General features: G+C 37.8%; 1 protein-coding gene and 1 pseudogene across 6 annotated transcripts in view; one reads left to right on the top strand and one right to left on the bottom strand.

Moving 5' to 3' along the window:
- TNRC6B (trinucleotide repeat containing adaptor 6B) overlaps positions 1-24944 on the top strand; it is a 255544-nt gene that overhangs the window by 92691 nt on the left and 137909 nt on the right. For 4 of the 6 annotated variants that reach the window (XM_077914417.1, XM_077914433.1, XM_077914423.1 and 1 more), the window contains exon 4: positions 4835-4902. In XM_077914417.1, coding sequence (XP_077770543.1) covers positions 4835-4902 — 68 coding nt within the window. Of the gene's footprint in view, positions 1-4834; positions 4903-24944 lie in introns of those variants that run through there. The other 2 variants (XM_077914428.1, XM_077914431.1) reach the window with 2 other exon arrangements.
- Positions 9396-9849, bottom strand: LOC144323670 (non-histone chromosomal protein HMG-17 pseudogene; annotated as a pseudogene).

Genomic DNA, 24944 nt, shown 5'->3' with positions numbered 1-24944 from the left:
AAAAGGAGAGTCACTCTGCGTGGCGTTGGTCTGACTGGGTCAAGCGCCCTTCCTGTGTCCTTGCATTGCTTTCTCCCAGTGTGTGATCATATTTTTTTTAATTGGAGTATAGTTGACAGACAGTGTTAGTTTCAGGTGTTTCCACAAGTCTGGGCTTTATGCTACTGTACTCACCACAAGTGTAGCTACCATCTGTCACCATACGGTGCTGGTAATTGACTGTTTGTCTTTCACACTAAGCTGCAAGCTTTTTGAGGGCAGTGACTATCTGCACCTAGCGTGTAATACGTGCTAAGTAAATGTTTGTTGAATGAATGAATGGTAATGGAGGCAGGCACCTGGGTGGCTCAGTGGGTTAAGCTTCTAGCTCTTGATGTCAGCTTAGGTCTTGATCTCAGGGTTGTGAGTTCAAGCCCCGCGTGAGCTCCATGCTGGGCATGGGGCCTGCTTAAAAAAAACAATCTTGAAACTCCTGCAGATGAGGTCGAGGAGGAGAGGTAGCAGAGATCATCAAGTTAAGTCCAAAAATGTTCGTGAAATTTGTAGGAAAAAAAAGGATGTGAAGGGACCAGAAGTGGGACGTGAGAAAAACAGGAGGTGGCAACAAGGAGTAGTGATCTTTCTGGACCATTTTTATTGCCTTCTGAAGTGATGGAGACTGAGAAAAGTTGTGAACCCTCCTGCAGGGAATGGTGTCTTTTGGGAAAAGGCATTTGAATTGACACTTACAGAAATGAGTAGGAATTTGAACTGTATGTGGGCAGAAGACCAGAGCTTCTAGGCGATGCGAACAGTATATGTAAGTGCATGGGGGAGAGGGGCTGTTAAGGAGTTTTCTGCCTCCAACCAGGGGTTCAGAGTGGGTGAGGCAGAGGCAGATGAAAAGATTACTTTAGACAAATGAACTGAACTTTTATCCCCCAGAGTAGGTGATGGAGTGCCACTGAAGAATTTACAAAGGCCACTTGATGGAAGTGGTTTGGAGGATGAGGATATATTAAAATGAGACGGAGGGCAGCCCTAGTGGCCCAGCGGTTTAGCGCTGCCTTCAGCCCAGGGTGTGATCTTGGAGATCTGGGATCAAGTCCCACATCAGGCTCCCTGCATGGAGCCTGCTTCTCCCTCTGCCTGTGTCTCTGCCTCTCACTCTCTCTGTGTCTGTCATGAATAAATAAATAAAATCTTAAAAAAATAATAAATAAAATAAAATGAGATGGGACCTGGAAGCACAAAGACCAAAGAGAAGGCTTTTGTAGTAGTGAGATTTAGAGAAGCTGGCTTTTAACTATGGCAGTTAAAGAGAAAAGAAAGGGTGCTGGATGTGAGAGCTATTTAAGAGGTAAAAGCCACAGTACTTGGTGATTAATAGGATGTGGGGTTAAGAAGGGAACCTTGGATTCTTGTGTGATGACAGGTTCCCCCCACTATCTGAAAGCAGAGCTTTCCTATGAAATCTTTCATAAGTCCAAATGTTGCATAAAACCAAGAAACAATGACCATTTTTTTTATATGGAAAAATCTTGGAGCATTCCCAAACCCAGAAAATAACCTCTCTTAGGTTTTTTCGATACTTTAAGACACATCCTGTTAACGGATGCACAAAATGACTCAAGATAAAGCACAGACGCTCACAGAGTTCAAAACTGGAGACTGGATGCTGAGATGCTAAGTGTAGTACTAAGGAAGAAGATGAGTGGTGATGCTCTTGCTGCTTAGGATGCTTGCTGCCTCTATAATGGCTGGCTGCAAAACCAATGTGGAGAGGTGTTTTGCTTTTTGCCTTTTTTTTTTTTTTTTGTAAAAGTGAAAATTCAGATGTTTTCTTTTTCATTAGCAAAAATAGGTATTAATGTAGGTCTTTTGTAAAAGCAAAATGATGTAACACAAACTTTTGAAAAGTGGGGCATATCTGTATACGTTTCCTGTTTGGGGATTTAATGAACGATGGTACCATTTGCAGAGGCAGGGGATAAAAAAAAGGAGAGGAAATTTGAGGATAAAGATGTTTCATCTTGGAACTTATTGGGCCATCCAAGTGGAGAAGACTCATATGGATAACATGGGGGCTGGAGTTAAAGATAGGAAACCCATGTAGAGGAGATTGTCAAAGGTGTGGGTTCTTCAATCTTTTTGTTATTATTATTATTTTTTAAAGATTTTATTTATTTATTCATGAGAATACACAGAGAGGAGAGAGGGGCAGAGACACAGGCAGAGGGAGAACCAGACTCCATGCAGGGAGCCTGATGTGGGATTCGATCTGGGGTCTCTAGGATCACACCCTGGGCTGCAGGCGGCACTAAACCACTGAGCCACGGGGGCTGCCCTCTTTTCCTTATTGTACTTACTAAGAAATTGATTATAGATAAGCTTTTTTCAAAAAAAACTACAAAGTAGAGGTAAAGGTGCATAATTTCGAGCTCATTTTTTTTAGAGCTCTTTAATTGGAGACAATTTTTAAAAGATGAAGAATCAAGAAATTTCTAGAATACATATTAAATGAGAGAATAGTCATTCTCGTCTTTAAGAAAATGATTGACAGGGATCCCTGGGTGGCGCAGCGGTTTGGCGCCTGCCTTTGGCCCAGGGTGCGATCCTGGAGACCCAGGATTGAATCCCACGTCGGGCTCCCAGTGCATGGAGCCTGCTTCTCCCTCTGCCTGTGTCTCTGTCTCTCTCTCTCTCTGCGTGTGACTATCATAAATTAAAAAAAAAAAAAAAAAAAGAAAGAAAATGATTGACAAAAAAAAAAAAAAAAAAAAGAAAATAGACGCTTGAGCTTCCAAGAAGCTTGACAAACTTAAATAATTTGTCACGTGTTTTTCCTAATTAAGGTATAACATTTATATAGTTAAGTGCATAAAGTGGACAACACAGTGATTTTTTTTACAAACATATGTATTCGCTCTTGTAATACAACCAGGTCATCTCTAGGTCCTCCTAAGTTTCCCTCTACAATCCTATTTTTTCTTCTAGAGTTTTTACGTCTAAGTATAATTTAGGATGAGAGAATCCTCTCTCTCCTTGGCCAAGTCCCATAGGCTGCAGAGACAGGAAGTTCCTAAGAATAAAGTCAAAACCTGGTTTGAATTTTACAGTATGCACAGTGTGTGTCTTTAATTATTCTTGAGTATGCTTCCTTCATTTTCTCTTTTTAATGGAAATGACAAACACCTCCTACTTTTTCTGTCCTTTTTGAAACTTAGCCTCTTAAGATTGTCCCATCTTCTCTGGCATTCTTGAGAAATGAAGGCTGTGGAGAAGACAGAATTTGAAAGCCTTTTGTTTACTTTGGGTTTCATTGTGGTTTATGTGTCTGTGTTACTGTTGTCTGTCTTCCAGATTATTAGTCCCTATAACTATTTTTCTAACTTGAGAATAGTCCTATCTATTTCCTTGAATACATCTGCTTGATTTTTTTAAAGTTAGGCCTTTTAGGAGAGTTTTCATAGAATTGACAGACAATCCCCATTTGTGGAGTATCTCTATCTCTGTCACTGATTTTCTAGATCAATAAACCATTTGGAATAGTAAAATGCTTTTTTTTCCCTTCTTGATACTGAGAAATAAATAAATACTGAGAAATAAACCATACATATAGAAAAGAAATACATAGTTAAAAGAATAGTTATAAACCACCCCCTGCTCAGTGGGGAGTCTGCTTCTCCCCTCTCTTTCTGCCCCTTCCTGCAACCTGTGTGCATGCTCTCTCTCTCAAATAAATATAATCTTTTTTTTAAGAATAATTATAAAACAAACACCCATATACCTACTACATCGGCCAAGAAATAGACCACCGGCATACCCCCGGACCCAGCATGTGCCCCTTCCTGATTGAATCCCCTTCCTCCCTTCCTAAGACAATCACTAGCCTAAATTTTTTGTCATTTCATTTATAAATACATTTTTAAAAAACTGTATGTATACACATATACCTCTATATACACATGCATATATGTAGTTTTAAAATGTATATATTTGAACATTGTGTCATGGAATTATACCATGTGTGTATTGTTTTGTGATTTGTTTTTCACCCAGTATTGTGTTTTTGCAACTGATCTAGGTTGCAGTGTGTAGCTAGAGTTCATTCACTTTCTAAGAGTATTCTGTTGTCTGAAAACACCATAGTATATTTCTTTTACTGCTTATATTTGCTGTTTTTTTGTTACAAATCTATGAAAAAATATTTTTAATATGTGTGAAAGTTTCTCTAGAGTATTCATCTAGAGGTGCAACCACTAGTTTGTACAATAAACACATAGTCCAATGTATCAGATAGTGGCAAACTTTTGAAAAGTAGTTGTACCAATTTTTCTTCCCACCAGGAGTAGATGAACATCGCTATTCCTCTGTGTCCTTGTCAACACTTGGTATTGCCCAACTTTTTCATTTTAGCCAACCCGATAGTTGTGAAATGGCATCTCTTTGTGGTTTTGATTGGCATTTTCCTGGTTGACATAAGATTGAACATCTTTTCATTTGTGTATTCTCAGTAAAATTCCTACTCAGTTATTTTGTAAAAATTTCTGGTACATTGTCTTTTTCTTACTGAGTCATAGCAATTCTTTATTATAGTCTGGATTTTAATTTTTTGTTACAATTATGTGAATTGCAAGTCAACACGCTTCCTTTTCTGTTCCACAAATCTAGTTACACAGGGAGAAATGCCTTGAGCAAACCTGGAGATTGAAAGCCACTGGCCCAGGCTTCTGTACCAGGCAATATAGTGTGGTGACCATGTGGTTCTGTACAGGGCAGGCCCTGGAACTTTGAGTAAGTTGCATCTTAGTTACTGACTACTGCTGCTGACCTGTGGTACTTACCTTTGCAGGTGGAACAGGAGGATTTTGTAATGGAAGGGCATGGCAAGACTCCACCTCCTGGTGAAGAAAGCAAACAGTGAGTCACAGTTTATTTAAAAAGGGTCCTATTACAGATCTTCAGAAGCACTTTGGTTAAACATGCTGAGAGCATGTTTGCAGAGGATGTATACGTTGTGGAACTCACCAGTTGCTTTGGTGGCTGTTAATGCATTGCTTCTATTTATAGACAAACTAACTGGAGGGACAAGAAAGTTGGCTTTGTAGTTTTTCACACTTGGCTAATCAAAATTTATGTTACACTTTAGCAAAGGCTTTAAAGGCTCAGGATGTTCCAAATTGAACTAATTCAGTCTGGTTGATATCCAAAGAAAGTTTAAAATGGTATATTCTTTTCTTACCTTTGTCTTTATGAAGTGCACTAAATTAATAGACTATTTCCCTACATTCCAAGTGTGAATTTATTTGAATAGTACTTCCTGAAATTCTATTCCATTTATTTATTTATACTTCTGTTCCCTGTTTAAATAACAAATTGTTTCCCTAAAGGAATGGGAATTATAAATAATATAACTTAGCCAACATTCTAAATAATTCAAGATGTCTCCCCCTGACTTCTTAAAGAGGGATCAGTTTTAAACCTGAAAGTGGGAGTCCTCAGTAGCTTTTTAGTGGCAATGAGCAGATTTTTTCCATCCCTTTGCCACAGAACTTGAAAAATTGTGTTGCAGAGAAGACTGGTTAAAGAAGACTTTTAAAAGAAGCACTGTTAAGGCTGGCCTGAAGTATTGACATAACTACTATCTTTTATTCATACAGTAGTCTCCTAAGCTAAATGGGACAGCAATTTGTGGAATTTACGGAAAATCTGTAGAAAGAAATTCCTCTTTCTCATCTTTTTTTTTCTTTTTTTCCTAGAAAATAGTATAGTTTTGGTCTGTCTTATGAAAATGATGTCTCCAAAACCCTTAGGAATGAATTAGGCAGAATATGCTGTGCTGCCATGAGGCCAGGTTCATTAAAGGAGAATGTTTGTCTTGTATTTGTTGTGAATGGAAACCAGGATATTTTCACAGCTGGTTTAATTTGCTAACCAGGCAGTTTTAAAAATAGCTTACAATATAAATCCTAACTTTGCTGTATTCTGTCAAATGCACTTATATTCAACATGGGCTTATGAAATCAGTTCATCTTTAGCAAAGTAGGATGCCAAACATCTAGTCCTGGTGGAATTAAAGGAACAGTTGATGTTTTTCTCCCTCTTGCCCACTCCCCCAACCCCACACTCTGGTGAAAGGTCTTATAATATAAAAATTATAGCTTCCATTTGATGAGGGTTTTCTGTGCACAAAGTACTTTGCTTAGATGCTGTGTCTGTTACTTCTAATTTTTGACAGTGTACCATTTTACTCAGAGATCATGGTAGGTAACTTGTCCATGGGAATGCAATTTGAAATGGAAGTTAAGATTTGAACCTGTATCTTTCTGACATTAAAGTGTTTTCTAATATCTCCTGAACCCAAATCTTTTGCCAGCCTTGGTAGCTGTGTTCCTGAAAAGTACTATGGTTAACAAAACCGTGCCGGTATTAAGATCAAAGTCTCATGGATAAGAGGGAGTTGGGGGAAGCAATGAAAATGGCATTAAGCCTATTTTTAAAGCACAGATGAAAGTTCTGTTCTCCAGAGGGTATCCATTTCCCAAACAAACCAGTCTTTATCTTTAAAAACCTGCTCCAGTAACCCCTATCCTGGATCAGCCTCTTTAGGTATTCAGAAAGCATCACTGGGGCAGATTCTCCCACAAGTTTTATGTTATACAAATGGTACTTCTGTTAGAGAGCTTCAGACAGCCAGTGGTGCGTTATGTCCCTACCTTGTTTTGTTTTCATGAGTCTCATACCGCCTTTTCATAGCAGAGTCCTGTTTTGTTGTGTTTCTGGTTTTGTTTTTGTTTTTGTTTTCCTGGGCCTTGTCTGCTGTCATATATTGAAATGATAAAGCAGAAGTGACTCTTCTCACTAGACTCCTCCCATAGACCTGTCTACCTCTTCTGTGGGAGTGGGAGCAAAGGCAATATGTTCTTTTGTTTGAGGCAACAAAAATAAAAAGATTATTATTATTTATTTTTATTTTTTTTTGATATCTTAGAACTGCAATTGGCAGAGGATGATTGAATCCTGGATAGTAGCACCTAGAAACTGAATACTACATTCTAGGTCCTGGAAGTGTACACATTGCCAAATGACTTATGAAATGCCCACTCATTCTTTTTTTTTTTTTTTTTTTTTTTTAAGATTTATTTATTCATGAAAGACACAGAGGAGAGAGAGGCAGAGCACAGGCAGAGGGAGAAGTAGGCTCCATGCAGGGAGCCTGATGTGGGACTCGATCCCAGGACTCTAGGATCACACCCTGGGCCAAAGGCAGGTGCTAAACCACTGAGCCACCCAGGGATTCCCTCTTTTGTTTTTTTTTTTAATTATAAAAATAATACAATTGGCTCTTAAACAACGTGGGTTTGAAATGTGCAAGTCCATTTATATACAGAATTTTTTTAAAGGTTTTATTTATTTATTCATGAGAGACACAGAGAGAGAGAGGCAGAGACATAAGCAGAGAGAGAAGCTGGTTCCATGCAGGAAGCCCAATGTGGGACTCCATCTGCAACTCCAGGATCACACCTTGGCGGAAGGCAGGTGCTCAACTGCTGAGCCACCCAAGTGTCCCACACAGAATGTTTTTTTAAGTTTATTTATTTTTAGTAATCTCTACACCCAACATGGGGCTCAAACTTACAACCCCAAGATCAAGAGTCAGACACTTTTCTGATTGACCCAGACAAATATGATAGAGTGTCGTAAATATACTTTCTTTTCCTTATGATTTTAAAACATTTTCTTCACAAAATTCTACTCTTTTTTTTTAAAATTTTTATTTATTTATGATAGTCAGAGAGAGAGAGGCAGAGACATAGGCAGAGGGAGAAGCAGGCTCCATGCACCGGGAGCCCGATGTGGGATTCAATCCTGGGTCTCCAGGATCGCGCCCTGGGCCAAAGGCAGGCGCTAAACCGCTGCACCACCCAGGGATCCCACAAAATTCTACTCTTGAAACCAATATTACACTATGGTTTTTGTTTTTTTGCTTGTTTTTTTTTTTTTAAATGGGATCCACACTAGCATGGAGCCCAACATGGGTCTTGAACTCACAATCCTGAGATCAGGAATCGGAAACAACTGATTGAGCCACCCAGGCTCCCCTTCGCTATATATGTTAACTAACTGAAATTTAAATAAAAACTCAAAACAAAACAAAAAATAAAACATTTTCTTTTCTCTAGCATACTTTATTATAAGAATACAGTATAGAATACATATAACATACAAAATAGGTGTTTATTGACTGTTTATGTTATCAGTAAGGTTTCCAATCAACAGCAGGCTATTCATAGTTAAGTTGTGGGGGAGTCAGAAATAATTTTCAGATTTTCAACTGTGCTGGGGAGTCAGTGCCCCAACCCTCATGTTGTTCAAAGGGCAAGTGTACTTGCTTTTCATAAAACATTCAAGTGGTAAATACAGATATAGAAATAAAAGTGAGACTCTTCTTTTACCCTTTTCCCCCCCTAATCTTTGTAAATACTTTCTGTATATTTTATTTTATTTTTTATATTTATTTATTTTTCATTAGGTAGGCTTCATACCCAATGTAGGGCTGAACTTACAACCCTTAGATCAAGAGTTACACTCTCTACCAGCTGAGCCAGCAAGGCACCTCATTTTCTGTCTGTCTTAAAACAACTAAATAGGGTTCTTTTTTTCCCCAGTGTAATTCTTCTGTGACTTGCTTTTTTTTTTTTTTTTCCAAGCCAAACTGTATCCAGCTTTGTTAAAGATACTTTTCATAAACAATCATGGTATTTCAGGCAGGACATGAGCGGACGATCGTTAACAGTATACAACAACTTTCAAACTCCCTTCTTCAATGGACTACCAAAATCAGAAAGCCACTATAAAACCCAATGAAGTCTTCATGTGATGCTCTGAACAGGGAAAGTTTAGAGTGAGGGTTGACAGTTCACATTTAGCATGTTGTTTAACAACTTTTCACAAGCCGACCCTGACTTTCAGGAAATGAAATGAAAATGGCAGAATTATCAATCTGAAGATCCACAAGCTAAAAAAAGGAACTCTTTTGAGGGATGCCATCTCAGTGGTGACACCGTAAAGTGCAGATTGCCTGACATACTGGGAACCATTTCATGGGATCAGGTTCCAACAGGTCTCTGGGTTTAAGGGAGTCAAGTCTATGTTGAAGACAGAAAGGAAGAAGAGGACATAAAAAAATGAATTTTAGTTTTTCCACACCACCAAGGTGGCTCATGTGTGTCAACATCAAGGAATCCCTCCTCCTGGGAGCCAAGAGGAAGTTTCTCAAAACTAGAAGAGGAAGGTGTTTTTCCTTCTTGTTATCAATCTAGCTTCGGAGATATTCTATTAGTGACATATGGCCTTCCCCCAAAACAACAGTGAAGTGTTCTGTGTGCTAACAACATAGCTTAAAAAAAAAGTAAAACAAAATTCTGCATTTTTATAAAACTTGATAAAAAATAGTATTTCAAACTGTACAGTCACCAGAAGTACACAGTTATCAAAAATGCACACACTTCACTTGGCATCTCCAGCACCTTCAGCTTTCTGTGCCTGGTCTGTTTTGGCATCTCCATTTTCTGCAGGGTTATTTCCATCCTTGCCACCATCAACTTTCCCCTTTTTCCCTTTGGGTACCTTCTCTCCCTTCTTTGCAGGGGCCTTTTTAGGCTTGGGCTCTGGCTTTGGAGGAGCAGGTTTAGCAGATAACCTTGCAGATCTTCTCTGCGGCTCATCCTTCACCTTGGCTTTATCTCCTTTAGCATCCCCTTCAGCCTTTCTCTTGGGCATGGTGGCAACGGCGGCGGGACTTAAGCGCTGGACACGGGGATGCGGCGGCACGCAGGCTTTGGCCGGTCCGGGGGTCATTCTCGCCTCTTTTCTTCACACTGCTCCGTGACTTGCTTTTCCTTTTTTTTTTTTTTTTTTTTTTTTTTGTGACTTGCTTTTCTAATTTGGCATCTTTCAGAGTCTATTTCATTCTCTTAAATATCTGCAGAACATTTTGTTGAATGGATGGACTATAATCATTCTTCTCCAGTAGATATTTTGGTGGTCTCTACTTCTTTGATTATTACAAATAATATTTCATTGAGCATCCTTATTTTTGTATCTTTATTTATAGGTATATTTCTATAGAATAAATTTCTAGAGATGGAACTGTTGGTTTGGGCTGTATATTTTATTTTTATACATGGAGGTAGCCGCTAGCAAATTGCCTTCTAAAGAAGCTATACCCATGATCCTTTCTATCAATACCGTATGAGAATCCCTATTTCTCCTCACCTTTGATGACAATAAAATTATCCTTAAATTTTTGCCACTCTAATAGTATTGTATGTGCATTGTTGTTTTAAAATAATCTCTCTACCCAGTGTGGGGCTTAAACTCAAAACTCTAAGATCAAAAGTCATATGTTCCATTGACTGAGCCAACCAGGCACCCCTAATATTTTATTGTTTTAATTTGCACTTTTCTGCTTACTAATGAGATGGAATATTTTTGGTTTATTGGCCATAGATTTTAAAATTTTATGTATCACTTATTTGCATATTATTTCCATTTTTCTATTGGATTGTTTGTTTTGATAGCTTTGTAGAAGCCCTTTTTAAAATATAGACACTAACCTTTGTCTTTTGAGATGTTTTAAATACTTTCTCCCAATCTTTATCTTCTAACATTAGGGTATCTTTTATACTAATAAAACGTTTTTATGTGGTAAAATCCATCAGCCTTTATAGCTTCTATATTTTGTGCTTGCTGAGAAAAGTTGTCCCTACCCTAAGGTAATAAAATACCTTAGTTGTCCTGTTTTTTTTTTTTTTTACCTTTACATCTTAATTGAACTGAACTTATTTTTGTGTATGATGTGAGGCAGAGATCTAACTTAACTTTTTTCAATTTGATTTTCAAAATGACTCTCACTCTTTGGTCTCAGTTTGTATGAATAGCCTATTTCATTTATGGAGGCAGATGGAGCACAAGGATAATGGAATGTCAAGGTCATAGGGTAAAATCTTGTAAGTATTGGGACTAAAATTATTTTTATTAGCTGATCTATGCCACTTTCCTTGGTTTCATCATTTAGCATTTTTACCATAAGCACTAGAAGTTTTTAAAAAATTGTTTTATTTCTGTGATGTTTATTTTAATGGAACTAAGTTCTATTAACAGGCAGATTAGGGTAGTTATGCATGTAGAAAGCCTTCCTAAAAAATAATTGACTTTTGATATTGAGAAATATCTATGCAAAACTGTTAATATTTAGATCAGTTGTGCTGAATTCTGGTATATGTATGAATAAGATTTAGTAGAGTATATAGCTTTAAACACTTTGTGTATATATATTGTTCCAATATTGTTGCTTTTTAATGAGGTTTATTAACTATTAGTATATCTAATATAATCATTTTTCTGAGGATATTTACTTTACGAGCTACTGTAACAAATCAGACAAGCTAAGTTTATTGCCATATAATTACTACATCAAACTCACACTGCATTAATCACATATTGTGTTCAACACAGGAGTAAATATAAAACTATAACCGCTTTTTAAAAAGTAGCATAAGTGGATACTTGTTCATAGATTGTGTTTGACTATGCTTTTTGAAAGCTCATTTTATATAAAATATTTCCATCCAAGACAGACTCTTGATTTGGTTTTATTTATGAGACCAGTGATGGTCTAGATGTCTGTAGGCAGATTATTTGTTGTAAATTATTTGCAGTTAAATACTGGTTTTGGTGTGTAGTTGACCTTTGAACAAGAGGCGCTGACTCTAACATAGTCAGAAATCTACATATAACTCTCGACTCCCCAAAAACTCAACTACTAATAGCCAACGGTTGACTGGAAGCCTTACTGATAATATAAACAGTCAATTGACACCTATTTTGTATGTTTATATATTCTATACTATATTCTTAAAAAAAAGTTAGAGAAAAAATGCTTTAAAGTCATAAAGAAGAGAAAGTACATTTACAGCACTGTATTGTTCTTATTGAAAAAAAAATCTGCATTTAACTGGACCTGCACAGTTCAAACATGTGTTACTCAAGGGTCAACTGTATTCATCAGTTTAGCTTCTTTTTAATTTATTTTTTAAAATCTAATTTACAAACAAGTCTAAGCTTAAATTGACTCATATTCTCAAGAGGTATTTGCCTTTAACATACTACAGTGATTCCGTTTTTCTAGTAAGTCTTTGTTGATTGAATTTTTTGAATCTTTTGTTCATTTTATGAAAGTTCAGTATTAAAAACAAATTTCTCAAAGCAGGATCTCAAAGACATATTTGCACATCCATGTTCATTGCAGCAGTACTCATAACAGCAATCTGAATGTCCATTGGCAGAGGAGTGGATAAAGAAAATGTGGTATATACATAACAAAGAAATATTATGAAGCCTTAAAAAAGAAGGAAATCCTGTCACATGCTATAATATTGATGAATCTGAACGGCATTATGTTAAGCAAAATAAGCCAATGACAAAGGACAAATACTGAATGATTCTACTCACATGAAGTATCTACTGTTAAAAATCATAAAAGCAGAAAATAGAAAAGTGAAGACTGCCAAGGACTGGGGGAAGGGAGGAGAGGGAATCAGTGTTCAATGTGTATAGAGTTTTAGTCTTACAAAATGAAAAAGTTCTAGAAATCTGTTGTAAAACAATGAGAAAGTACTAAACACTACTGAGATTTTATTTATTTATTCATGAGAGACACAGAGAGAGAGAGAGAGAGAGAGGCAGAGACACAGGCAGAGGGAGAAGCAGGCTCCATGCAGGGAGCCCGACGTGGGACTCGATCCTGGGAATCCAGGATCTCGCCCTGGGCCGAAGACAGGCGCCAAACCACCGAGCCACGCAGGGATCCATCCCCTAAATGTACTTTAAATGCAAAATGCAGCCTGGATTTCAAAGACTTAGTACCCCCCCAAAAGTAAAATTAATCACTTGCATTAATTTTATGTTGAAATGACAATCTCTTATATATGTTGTATTAAAGGATACATATTAAATTTTTTTAACTCTCACTTTATAACACATCACATAGATAGTATCCCCCCCCCCTTTTTTAAAGATTTTTATTTATTTATTCATGAAAGGCACAGAGAGAGAGAGAGTCAGAGACACAGGCAGAGGGAGAAGCAGGCTCCAAGCAGGGAGCCCAATGTAGGACTCGATCCCGGGACTCCAGGATCATGCCCTGGGCCGAAGGCGGTGCTAAACCGCTGAGCCACCCAGGGATCCCGACAGTATCCCCTTTTTAGGGATTGTTGGTAGAATTAATTATGTCAGTTCCTGTATTTCAACTCCTTGGGGGTGCCATATTTTTGTATTTCCCTTTTTTAAGGGAGAATCTGTTCAGAGCTTACATGGGAGACCTATATGGAAATCAAAGTGTTGAAGATGGCTTTATATTGATTCGGAGAGAAGAATGTAATTTATGGAGTCAACATTGCTCTTTTACTCTAGTGTGCTGTAATATGGCTTTGTGCTTGAGGTGCTAGTTTTTAAATGTCTTAAGTCTGGTATCTTGATTAAATTCTCTTCTTACTAATTACATTCTTCCCAACTTAAAATATCTAGTTATAAAATGCCCTTTTAATTTTTCTGAATTATTAATTATACAGACCTTTCATTAATTCTAGCAGCTTGTCTTTACCTTATTTTCATTTCTGTTCCTACTCTAATTCATTAACTTACAACTCTGTCTTCCTAAGATTCATCTTATACTTCAGTGCAACTTTTTAAAGTTTATTTTTCCCTAGCCTCTACACTGAGAATTCCTTTTTTTTAAGATTTTATTTATTTTTTTCATGAAAACGCAGAGAGAGAAAGGCAGAGACATAGGCAGAGGGAGAAGCAGGCTCCAGGCAGGAGCCTGATGTGGGACTCAATCCTGAGACCCTGGATCATGGCCTGAGCCAGGGACAAGCTGAGCCACCCAGGCATCCCTACACTGAGAATTCCTTTTGTTAGCATATTCCTTGTTTCGTGTTTATCCACCAAATTTAACACTAAGTTCTTTTGCAATCATTCTTTTGGGTCCTTGCTTTTAAAAAATGGGAGCAGCGCTTGTAGTATTTCCTAAATAGATGCATACATGCACAAAGGAAAAAAAAAAAGAAAGTATTTCCAAATCACTTGTTTTATAGATGATTATCTTCAAAACACAAACCTTGATATTTTGGCCATTGGAAAGAGGTGTTTTTATTTTAACATTTTCTGTATTCTACCATCAGTTTTTCACCATTTTTTCTTTAAAACATTGAAATATGTATATGTTGAAATAAACTTATTAAGAAGTACCAAAACGAACTCTGTGTAAACTCAGTCATTATTACATAGCAGTAAGCTGGACATCAGAATAATAGTTGGATTTCTATGTAATCTTCTTAGATTGTTTTTAAGAGAAAGGAAATGAGTTTTATTTTCAATTAATTGGTATTTTGAAAATGCCACAAAGAGGTTCAATGGATGATAGTTATGCTCATGGAATTTTTGCTGCTAGGAATTTTAGTATAACCATAAACATTTTGTACTAGGTCTTTGGGAAACTGCCTGTTGCTAATAAATTTTATAATTTGCATTGAACTTACTGAAAAAAATTAATTCTCTGAACATCTTTGTTTCCCCCAAGAGTCTCAGAATCATACATAATAAGTTCTGAATTCTGTTTTATGAGGTTTTTCTTGGATGTCCAGGCTATGGATTAATTACAATAAGAGTAACTTCAGGAGCTTTGTATTTCATAGTTGAAAATGAAACAAACTGTGTGGGTGGCTACTACTTACAGGTTCAGTGGTTAATTATTTAGCTTATCTATTACTTATGGACAAAATAGCTGCCTTTATGGAAAAACATTATTTGAAAGGCAAGATGTATTTGTTCAGTTCCTTGAAAGTAGTGTTTTAAGAATTCTTTCTTGGAGATGTTATTATTGTCATGTAGTTGTAAAATGTTTTGAAATGTTTGAAATACTGATTATAATCAAAGAAATGTAAGTTCAGCCTCAAGGATCTCCAGGGGTATCATGAAGAGAAGCTAGTGCTTATTTCTCTAAAATGTTATGATCACTAGGTGGTGTGGAGACAAGTTCTGCCCTAAGCACTCTGCCTAGGTTCCTTGTTCTGCTGGGAATGTCTGTGCACTGAAGTTTAGGGTGAAGGAAAAGTGAAGAGTGTGGTAGAGAGGAGGCACACACGGTAGGCAGGTTAAGGCTTTTTGATAGATCTTCAGCTCTGCAAGGATAGAGACCTTTGTCAGCTTGGTCACTGCCAATGGGGCATAAAAAATATCAATAAATATATTATACTGTGAATGAAGATGTCTAACTGCTAAGAATCCCTGTTCTACACATCCACTTTGAAAATCTGAGGCGGAGTTATTAAAAATCCTAACCCCAGAATATTTTATTTTTTATTAGCAGAAGGAAAATGAATTGATAACATATCATGTTTGACTTTACATTCAATGCTTTCTTAAGTATATTCCAACAGACTTGATTTTGTCACTATTCTCCAAGCACCTTTACCTATAAGCCAGTTGATTATTGTTTATTTAGCAAAAGATGCTAAATAGATATATCCAAGTCTGAACTTTTTCTTTGCTTCTGAGGGCCTCCATTAAGTTGCCTTTAGCCTACCTATGCATATTTCTTCTATTGTTTAAAGGATCTTGAGGCACCTGGCTGGCTTAGTTGGTAGAGCATGTCACTCTTGATCTTGGGGTTATGAATTCAAGCCCCATGTTGTGTATAGAGCTTACTTTTTAAAAAGCCTAATTAATTATTTAGTTAATTAATTAAAGGATCTTTCTGCATCCATCCAGTAGCTCTCCATAAAGTGTTCCATGTGTGTTTCACTTCCTTCTCCACTATATGCCTTTGTGCAGGCAAAGAGACCCTCCTTCTTTCTGACCAGGAGTGAATCTAGGTTTTGTGAGAATGCTCTTTAAGAGCATTAATTTCAAATACAAGTTGTACAGAAGTGAACATTTATTTATAATGAGGAAAGAAATAACAAAAATGGTAACTTTTAAGAAATTGACAGATATAAAATTCAGAAAAATAGCAATAATATTTTTATTTGGTACTTACATCACTGTGAGACTTTTTCTCTACATTTTTTGGCTGTATAGTCTTTTTTTTAAATATTTTATTAATTTATTCATGAGAGATAGAGAGAGAGAGGCAGAGACATAGGCAGAGGGAGAAGCAGGCTCCCTGCAGGAAGCCCAATGTGGGATTCGATCCCAGGACCTTGGGATCATTCCCTGAACCGAAGGTAGATGATCAACCACTGAGCCACCCAGGTGCCCCTTGGCTGTATAGTCTTTGTTGCCCTTTCATATTATAATTCTGTGATATTTTCTAAAAAGAGAATAGAAAGATTATTCATTGTTTGTTACAATGTTACAACATGGGTGACCAGAATATGGTTTTTCATATTGACAGATTAGCAAAGTTCCTTTCAGCCTCACAACTTGTTATTAGTAACATTATATAAATTTTAAAGATTGTTATCAACTTTGGGGAAAATCTCTATCAAGTATCCTTTATATTGCAAGCTTGATTTTTTTTCTTGTACATTGACTACTGTGAAATACTCTTTGAATTGACACATTTATATCATGGTATGATCTGGCCCTGCACACTTCTATCATGATTCAGAGGAAGTTGGCCCAGTAACATCTTTGTATACAAGGGTAGTTAACAATAACTCGGCCATACACAGAAATGACTGAGAACCATGTGCATATTTTCTACTAAGCCCAAAATGAATATATCACCAATTTAAATTTCTTTTTACAGATCCCTAAAGTGCCTGCAGCCACTCTAACTCTACTGACTGGGAATCATGATGGGGAAAAGTTGAGAAGGAAAGAGGCTGTGGTTTTTATCATATGGGTTAAGAGTGATGAAAATACCTTGTCTTTGCACACATTATAAAAATAATTGGTCATTTAGAACAAAGTTGGAGTAGTCACACTTCCTAATTTCAAAATATATTACAAGGCTACAGTAATCAAAACAGTGCAATACTGGCATAAAGACAGGCAAAAAGATCAATGGAATAAAATAGAAAGGCAGAAGTAAATACTTACATATATGGTTAAGTCATCTTTGACAAGGGTGCCAAGACCACTGAATGAGGAATGAAGGAGAATCTTTTCAACAAGTGGTGTTGGAATACTGGCTACCCAGTTGGAAAAGAATTAAGATAGCCCCTTGTCTCACACCGTATATAAAAATAAATTCAAAATGAATTAAAGACCTAAGCTTTAAGACCTAAAACTATAAAACTCTTTGAAGAAAACACAGGAGGAAAGCTTCCTGACATTGGACTTGGCAGGGATTTCTTGGGTATGACACCAAAAGTACAGGGAAAAATAGAACAGTTAGACTACATCAAATTTTTAAAACTTTGTCCATCAAAGATACAATCCATAGAATGAAAAAGCAACCTGCAGAATGGGAGAAAGTACCTGCAAGTCATATATCTGATAGAAGTTAGTATCCAGAATATGTAGAAAACTGCAACTCAAGAATAAAAAATCAGATAACCTGATTAAAAAATAGGCAAAGGGCTTGAATAGACATTTTTCTCCGAGGATACATAAATGGCAAGTAAACATATGAAAAGACACTTACCATCACTAATCATCAAAGAAATGCAAATCAAAACCAGAATAAGATGCCACTTCACATACATGAGGATGTCTACTATAAAAAAAAAAAAAACCCACAAAACAAAACTCTTAAAACATCAAAAACAGAAAGTGTCAAGTGTTGACAAAGATGTGGAGAAATTGAAACCTTTGCATACTGTTGGTGGGATTATAAACTGATGTAACTGCTATGGAAGACAGTATTGAGATTTCTCAAAAAATTAAAAATAGAACTACCACATGATCTAGCAATCCCCCTTCTGGATATGTATCCAAAAAGAATTTAAATGTTTGCATACACATCTTCATAGAAGCGCTTATCACAGTAGCCAGGAGGCAGACGCAACCCAAGTGTCTATCAGCGGATGAATGGATAAACAAAAGGTGTTATATACATACAGCGGAGTATTGGCCATGAAAAAGAAGGAAATCCTGTCACATACTACAACATGGATGAACTTCAAGAATATTATGTTAAGTGAAATGTCAGTCATAGAAAGACAAATACTAGATGATCCCACTTAAATGAGGTATCTAAAGTAGTCAAATCTATATGAATAGAAAATAAAATGGTGATTACCAGGGATGGGAAGGGGGAGAGGAAAAAGGGAAGTTGTTTAATGGGTATAGAATTTCAGATTGGCAAGATAAAATAGCTCTAGAGATCTGGAGATCTGTTTCACAACAATGTGAGTACACTTAACACTACTGGACTGTACAACTGGTTAAGATGATAAATTTTATGTGTATTTTACCAGAAGAAGAGGAGGAGGAGGGGGAGGAAGGGGAAGGGGAAGGGGAAGGAAAAGGAGGAGAAGGAGACGGAGACGGAGAAGGAGAAGGAGAAACACATTGCAAAAAAAAATATATATAGAAAAACCAGAAAGGGAGATCATTTGGGCACAGTGCCAGGATCCCTTCCTAGGGCTTTGGGAGAGCCCCATGAAAGTGAGGGCTCCTAAAGCTTCAGCTTCCTTAGCTTCATACTAAAGCATCTGTTTTGACCATTCCAGTCCTTTCCTTCCTTTGAAGTCCAGCTCCACTGATCTGTAGTCTCTTTTCTAACTCCTCTACCTCTTAGGCTGGAACCATACAGTTAATAATGTATCTTATACTTTTTTGTTGATTATCCTGTGTACATGTTTATATTCTTCCAATTAGAGATTTTTAAGTGTTGTCTTCTTTTGCATCCTTTAAATACTTACGTTCGTGCTATTCATCCATTTATTCCTTTGCTTATTTGTTTGGTCCTTCATCCAGCAAACATTAATTGAATTCCTCCTATGTACTAGATCCAGAAGTAAAAGCCACATAATCTGCCATTAAAAAGCTCATAAGATTAGAAGGGAAGTTATGAAGTAAATGGGTGATAACAGTAATAGGGCATGAAGGTGCTACCAAAGAGGTCTGTACGGGGAGCCAGGAAGCACAGCGGACACCAGACTCAAACTGGAGTATCGAGAAATTCTTCCTCTAAATGCAAATTAGATTTCTGAGGTTTGGTTCTAAGGAATTTGAGAATTTTTTTAATGTTCCCTAAAATTAGATTTGCTAGCATTCTAATTTCTAAATGTAATAAGAGTATAAATGCAAACATTCTCTTTTCCAGCTAGAATCCAAATATTGGGATTCTAGTTGTGTTGGAGACTCCAATGTAGCTTTGGCTACTATTTCTACCTTCTCATTTTGTTGGGGTTAAGAATCCTGAAAAACTTAGCTTCTACATTTATATTGTTTCTAGTCAGCCTTCATCTTTGCCAGCATTTAATAGTACTGGAAGTTGTTAAGCTTAGAAGAGTCTTTACCTTTCTCATGTTCTCTCCATGGTAAACTCCTACTCATTCTTTAGACTCTGTTCAAAATCTCATCCCCTGTGAAATATTTTGTGACTCTCCCAGCAGTTAGGCATAACTGTCTTCTATTTCTGTTATTTAATTATGGCACTTACCATGCTATTTTCTTTGGGGGGGGGCGGGGAGGTGGGTATAGGGGAAGGAGAGAAAGATTCTTAAGCTGGCTCTATGCCTGATGTGGAGTCCAACATGGTGCTCGAACTCATGACCCTGAGATCATGATCTGAGCTGAAATCATGAGTTGGACGCTTAACCAACTGAGCCATCCAGGCGCCTCTACCATGCTATATTTTAATTATGGATTTGCATGACTCTGTCCTTGAGGGTGTTAAAAATCATCTTTGTGTCCCCGAGGGCCTGGTTCTAGCACAGTATGTAATACATGGTGGATGCTTTAAATTTTTTACAAAAATAAAAAAGGTTCCTGACAGTATGAATAAATGGTGAGTCTAAAATTTGGAGTCCTGGGGATCCCTGGGTGGCTCAGTGGTTTGGCACCTGCCTTTGGCCCAGGGTGTGATCCTGGAGTCCCGGGATCGAGTCCCGCATCGGGCTCCCGGCATGAAGCCTGCTTCTCCCTCTGCCTGTGTCTCTGCCTCTCTCTCTCTCTCTGTGTCTATCATAAATAAATAAATAAATCTTTAAAAAAAATAAAATTAAATTTGGAGTCCTATTTTGGAAAGAGTTGATTGGCCTTACTATATTTCATGGTCACAGATTTCATTCTTAACAACAACCATTTGCCTTATAATAGAATCTCTTGTACCTTCTAAATCTCTTCTGTACTTTTCTCCACCTCTCTTACCTCCACCTGGTCCCTTCTTCACCTACACGGCCACAACTGCCTTCTAATTTGTCTCTCTGCTTCTGCTCTTAGTCCTTTATAGTGTATTTTCCATGTATGAACTAGGATGAACTTTTGAAAATACAAATCTGATCCTGTCTCTCCTAAAGTGGTGATAAGACCTCTGTGGGTCCTTGAAATGCATCCTTCAGGAGGTTTGGGGGACTTTGCCCCACTTTACAGGAAACTTATTAAGAGGCACCCACATCTCATATTAAACATGTGGTTTCATTTATTTTTGCTATCCCATGTTTAAAGAATATTAATAATTTTGCTACTGAAGTTCTCCTACTACAAATAACTGACTTAATTTATAATTACCTAAAGTTTTTTAGCAGCATTTTTAGAAATTTTTGTAAAGAGAGAATTGTTTTCAAATGTAACAAAAATTGTATAAATCTTAAATTTAACAGTGAATGAAATTCCTGGACCTACAGCACCTGGGTGGCTCAGTTAGTTAAGCTTCAGACTCTATTTTGGCTTAGGTCTTAATCTCAGGATCGTGAGATCGGCCCGGGGTTGGGCTCCATGCTGGGCGTGGAGACTTCTTAAAAAGGAAAAAAAAAGAAATTCCTAGGTGGTTATATTTTGAGGACATTTAAGCATTTATTAATTTTTATGATTCTAATTTTTTGTATTTTTGACTTGTAAATATATTTTTTCAGGTCCTAAATATTTTTCTAGGCCCCCGACAAGCTGGTAGACCCTAGTCATTTTTTTTATTTATGATAGTCACAGAGAGAGAGAGAGAGAGGCAGAGACACAGGCAGAGGGAGAAGCAGGCTCCATGCACCGGGAGCCCGATGTGGGATTCGATCCCGGGTCTCCAGGATCACGCCCTGGGCCAAAGGCAGGCGCCAAACTGCTGCGCCACCCAGGGATCCCCGACCCTAGTCATTAAGTGGAGTATAAGTAATGGATAAAATAGTGCCATTCAGTCTCCTTTAAAATTCTGTGACTTTCCACTATTCTTGAAAGAAAATCTTTACTGTGGCCTGCAAGACCCAGTGTGATCTATTCCCTTAAGACCCGGTGTGATCTAACCCCTCCTACCTCCTGAGGATCACCTGCTCACATGCCCTAGGCTTCTGATCATTCCTCTTGTTCTTTTAAAAACTCAAATAAGTTGCTTTTCAACTCAGCTTTAATGCCCTGTCTGAGATAAGCCTTCACTAACTACCTTACCTAAAGTGAGCCTCCCTCAGTTATTCTCTATCCCATCAAACACTTTATTTCCTTATCAGTGATCTCTTTCTCCCATAAGGACGTTGGCTCCACATGGACAAGAAACCTTGTGGTATGGCTTACCGACTCAACTAGTGGAGTCAGGCACATATAGAAAGCATTTAGCAAATACTCGTTGAACAAATAGATTTTATTTTTTTTTTCATAAGTATTTTTTTTTAATTTATTTATTCAGAGAGAGAGAGAGACTGAGAGGCAGAGACACAGGCAGAGGGAGAAGCGGGCTTCATGCAGGGAGCCCGACGCGGGACTTGATCCTGGGTCTCCAGGATCAGACCCTGGGCCGCAGGCGGCCCTAAACTGCTGCGCCACCAGGGGTGCCCATATTCATAGATTTTATAATTTAACCATCTTTATATTGTTAGTATAAACCCTACATGGCCTTAGTGAACTGTTCTCTTAAAAATTCTGAATTCTATTTGTTGATATTTCACTTAGGATTGTTATATTTGCCTTCACAAGTAAAGATTGGTTTATATATATATATATTTAAGATTTTATTTATTTATTTATTTATTTATTTATTTATTTATTTATTTATTTATTTATTAATGAGACACAGAGAGAGAGAGAGAGGCAGAGACACAGGCAGAGGGAGAAGCAGGCTCCATGCAGGAAGCCCGATGTAGGACTCGATCCCAGACTCCAGGATCAGGCCCCGGGCCAAAGGCAGGTGCTAAACCGCTGAGCCACCCAGGGATCCCCCTGGTTTATAGTTTTATTTTTTGTACCATCTCAATCCAGACAGATATCAGGAATATGTTAGTCACATAGAAGAAATTAAGAAGCTTTCCCTTTTGTTTCTGTAAGTTTGGGAACAGTAGGGATAACATGGAAATTATCTGTTTGATAGAAGTTTGGTAGATTTCACCCAGAATACCATTTGTGCCTGATGTAGTTTTAGTGGCTACTTCTCTGAATAGCTTACAGATATCTGCTATGGGTTTTTTTTTTTAATTTTTAATTTATTTAGGATAGTCACACACAGACAGAGAGAGAGGCAGAGACACAGGCAGAGGGAGAAGCAGGCTCCATGCACCGGGAGCCCGACGTGGGATTCGATCCCGGGTCTCCAGGGTCACGCCCTGGGCCAAAGGCAGGCGCCAAACCGCTGCGCCACCCAGGGATCCCAAGACAGAGAATCTTAAGCAGGCTCCACGCTTGATCTCACAACATTCACAAGCCCGAGATCATGAACTGAGCTAAAACCAAAAGATGGATGTTTAACCAACTGAGCTGTCCAGGCGCCCCAGTTCATTATTTTTAATCTTGTTTTCTAATAAAAATATTTTGGTATATTGTCACCAAAGGTGCCAACTTTGAAAGATAACACACATTTGACTGTATAAGTTCTGGTTTAGGGATCCCTGGGTGGCGCAGCGGTTTGGCGCCTGCCTTTGGCCCAGGGCGTGATCCTGGAGACCCGGGATCGAATCCCACATCAGGCTCCGGTGCATGGAGCCTGCTTCTCCCTCTGCCTGTGTCTCTGCCTCTCTCTCTCTCTCTCTCTCTGTGACTATCATAAATAAATTAAAAAAAATTTAAAAAAATAAAACTTGAGCGATTTAAAGCATTTAAAAAAAAAAAAGTTCTGGTTTATTTGTATATAAAAGTAAACTTTTTTGTTACTTTGCATCCTTCCCTTGTAATAGTACAATTAAAAACACTGTTTAATGGCTAATATAAAAAAGTACAGCAAATATATCACAGAGTCCAAAATGTCTGGAAATACAGTGAAAATAATGTGTTTATTTCAGCTTTTTCTTCAGATGAGCAAGTAGACTAATTGCTTTAAAATTAGAGGTATCTCACAAAACAAAGTTGTCTAGAGGTTGAAAACATTGATCATAATATTTGAAAATAGAGGGATCCCTGGGTGGCGCAGCGGTTTGGCGCCTGCCTTTGGCCCAGGGCGCGATCCTGGAGACCCGGGATCGAATCCCACATCGGGCTCCCGGTGCATGGAGCCTGCTTCTCCCTCTGCCTATGTCTCTGCCTCTGTGTCTCTCTCTCTCTCTCTCTCTCTCTCTGTGACTATCATAAATTAAAAAAAAAAAAATTGAAAATAGAATATTTTGTTTCATAAATGTGTTTGTTTATGACTGACACAGTTTGTTTATGTCTGACTTTTCATGCAGCTTGTTCAACACAAAGTAACACACACATATATGTATATATATTTATACAGTAATATTCTGCATTGGGGAATGGAGACTTAGCAAAATTATAAAGAAACCATGTCCATCACAAATTAGAACAAGGCAGCTATACAGTCTCCATGCATTTTAACATGTTGAGCATGCTCCACGTAAGTAAGCTTTCCGTAACTCATCTGGAAGGTCTTGGAAGGATAAAAATAGACTAAATATTCAAAATTTCCATCCATTGAGTTTCCTGCTTTTGCCTACATCTCAGTTGTCAGTCTAGGTCTTGGCTCTTGCTCCACTCAGGGCTTCAAGAAGACCTGGAAGTGGTGGAAGCCTTTTACACCATAAATATTCAAGCCGCCAGGTCATTGAGGCATAGGCTCCCCCTGCCCTGAAACAGCTCCTCTCCTATTCTTCTGTTGGAGTGGAAAAAGCAAAGGAGGGAGGCTGTATGAAGACCCAGAAGCCAGGATGACAAACCTGTGGGATTTAGGAGGGAGTCATAGGTTCCTTTTCGAGGAATGTCAGGCTTACAGAATCCATGGGATCTCTGCTGGATTGCATGTCAGATTACACTTGGTCAGCCTTGTTCATTTGGGAGACTCACTGTGGATCCCACTTTTTTTGGCTTTTAGAAATAGATGAAGTCTTGACAGTCACCAGGCACTTTTGTCTGCTTTCTATCATTTTAGTTACTTTATTTCCAAAGCAATCCTTAGAAGAAATAGATGGAAGTGAGTTTCTAGAAACAATATGACTTCTGTTCTTTATATTTGGATGGCAGATTTCCTCCTGCGTAGCACTTCTGAGTGGAAGTCTGAGGAATTCATTCATTTGTTTATTCACTTATGTTGGTCCTCAGATGGCAGTGAAGGAAGATGTGGTGTTTGTTGTTATAGACACTGGGGAAGATCACCAATAGGCAAATTCTTATGCAGATAATAAATTGTGATTATGACCAACGCTATAAAGAAGTAGTAAAGGATGTTATGGGAGTGTTGAATAGGAAGACCTGGTCTCCACTGGAAGGGTCAAGAAAGCCTTCCTGGGGTAATGACTTACTTTTGAGATGGTAAGGATAAGATGAACAGAACTGCTAAAAGAAAGAAGCTAAGTGCAGAGTGTTAGAGCGGAAAGGAACCCAAGATACCATCTAGTGATGTCCAATCTTTACATTCCAGTCAGAAAACTGAGCCTTGG

Source organism: Canis aureus, chromosome 11 (genome assembly GCF_053574225.1).
Source record: "Canis aureus isolate CA01 chromosome 11, VMU_Caureus_v.1.0, whole genome shotgun sequence".
NCBI lineage: Eukaryota > Metazoa > Chordata > Mammalia > Carnivora > Canidae > Canis > Canis aureus.
This window is presented reverse-complemented; position numbering and strand designations above follow the sequence as displayed.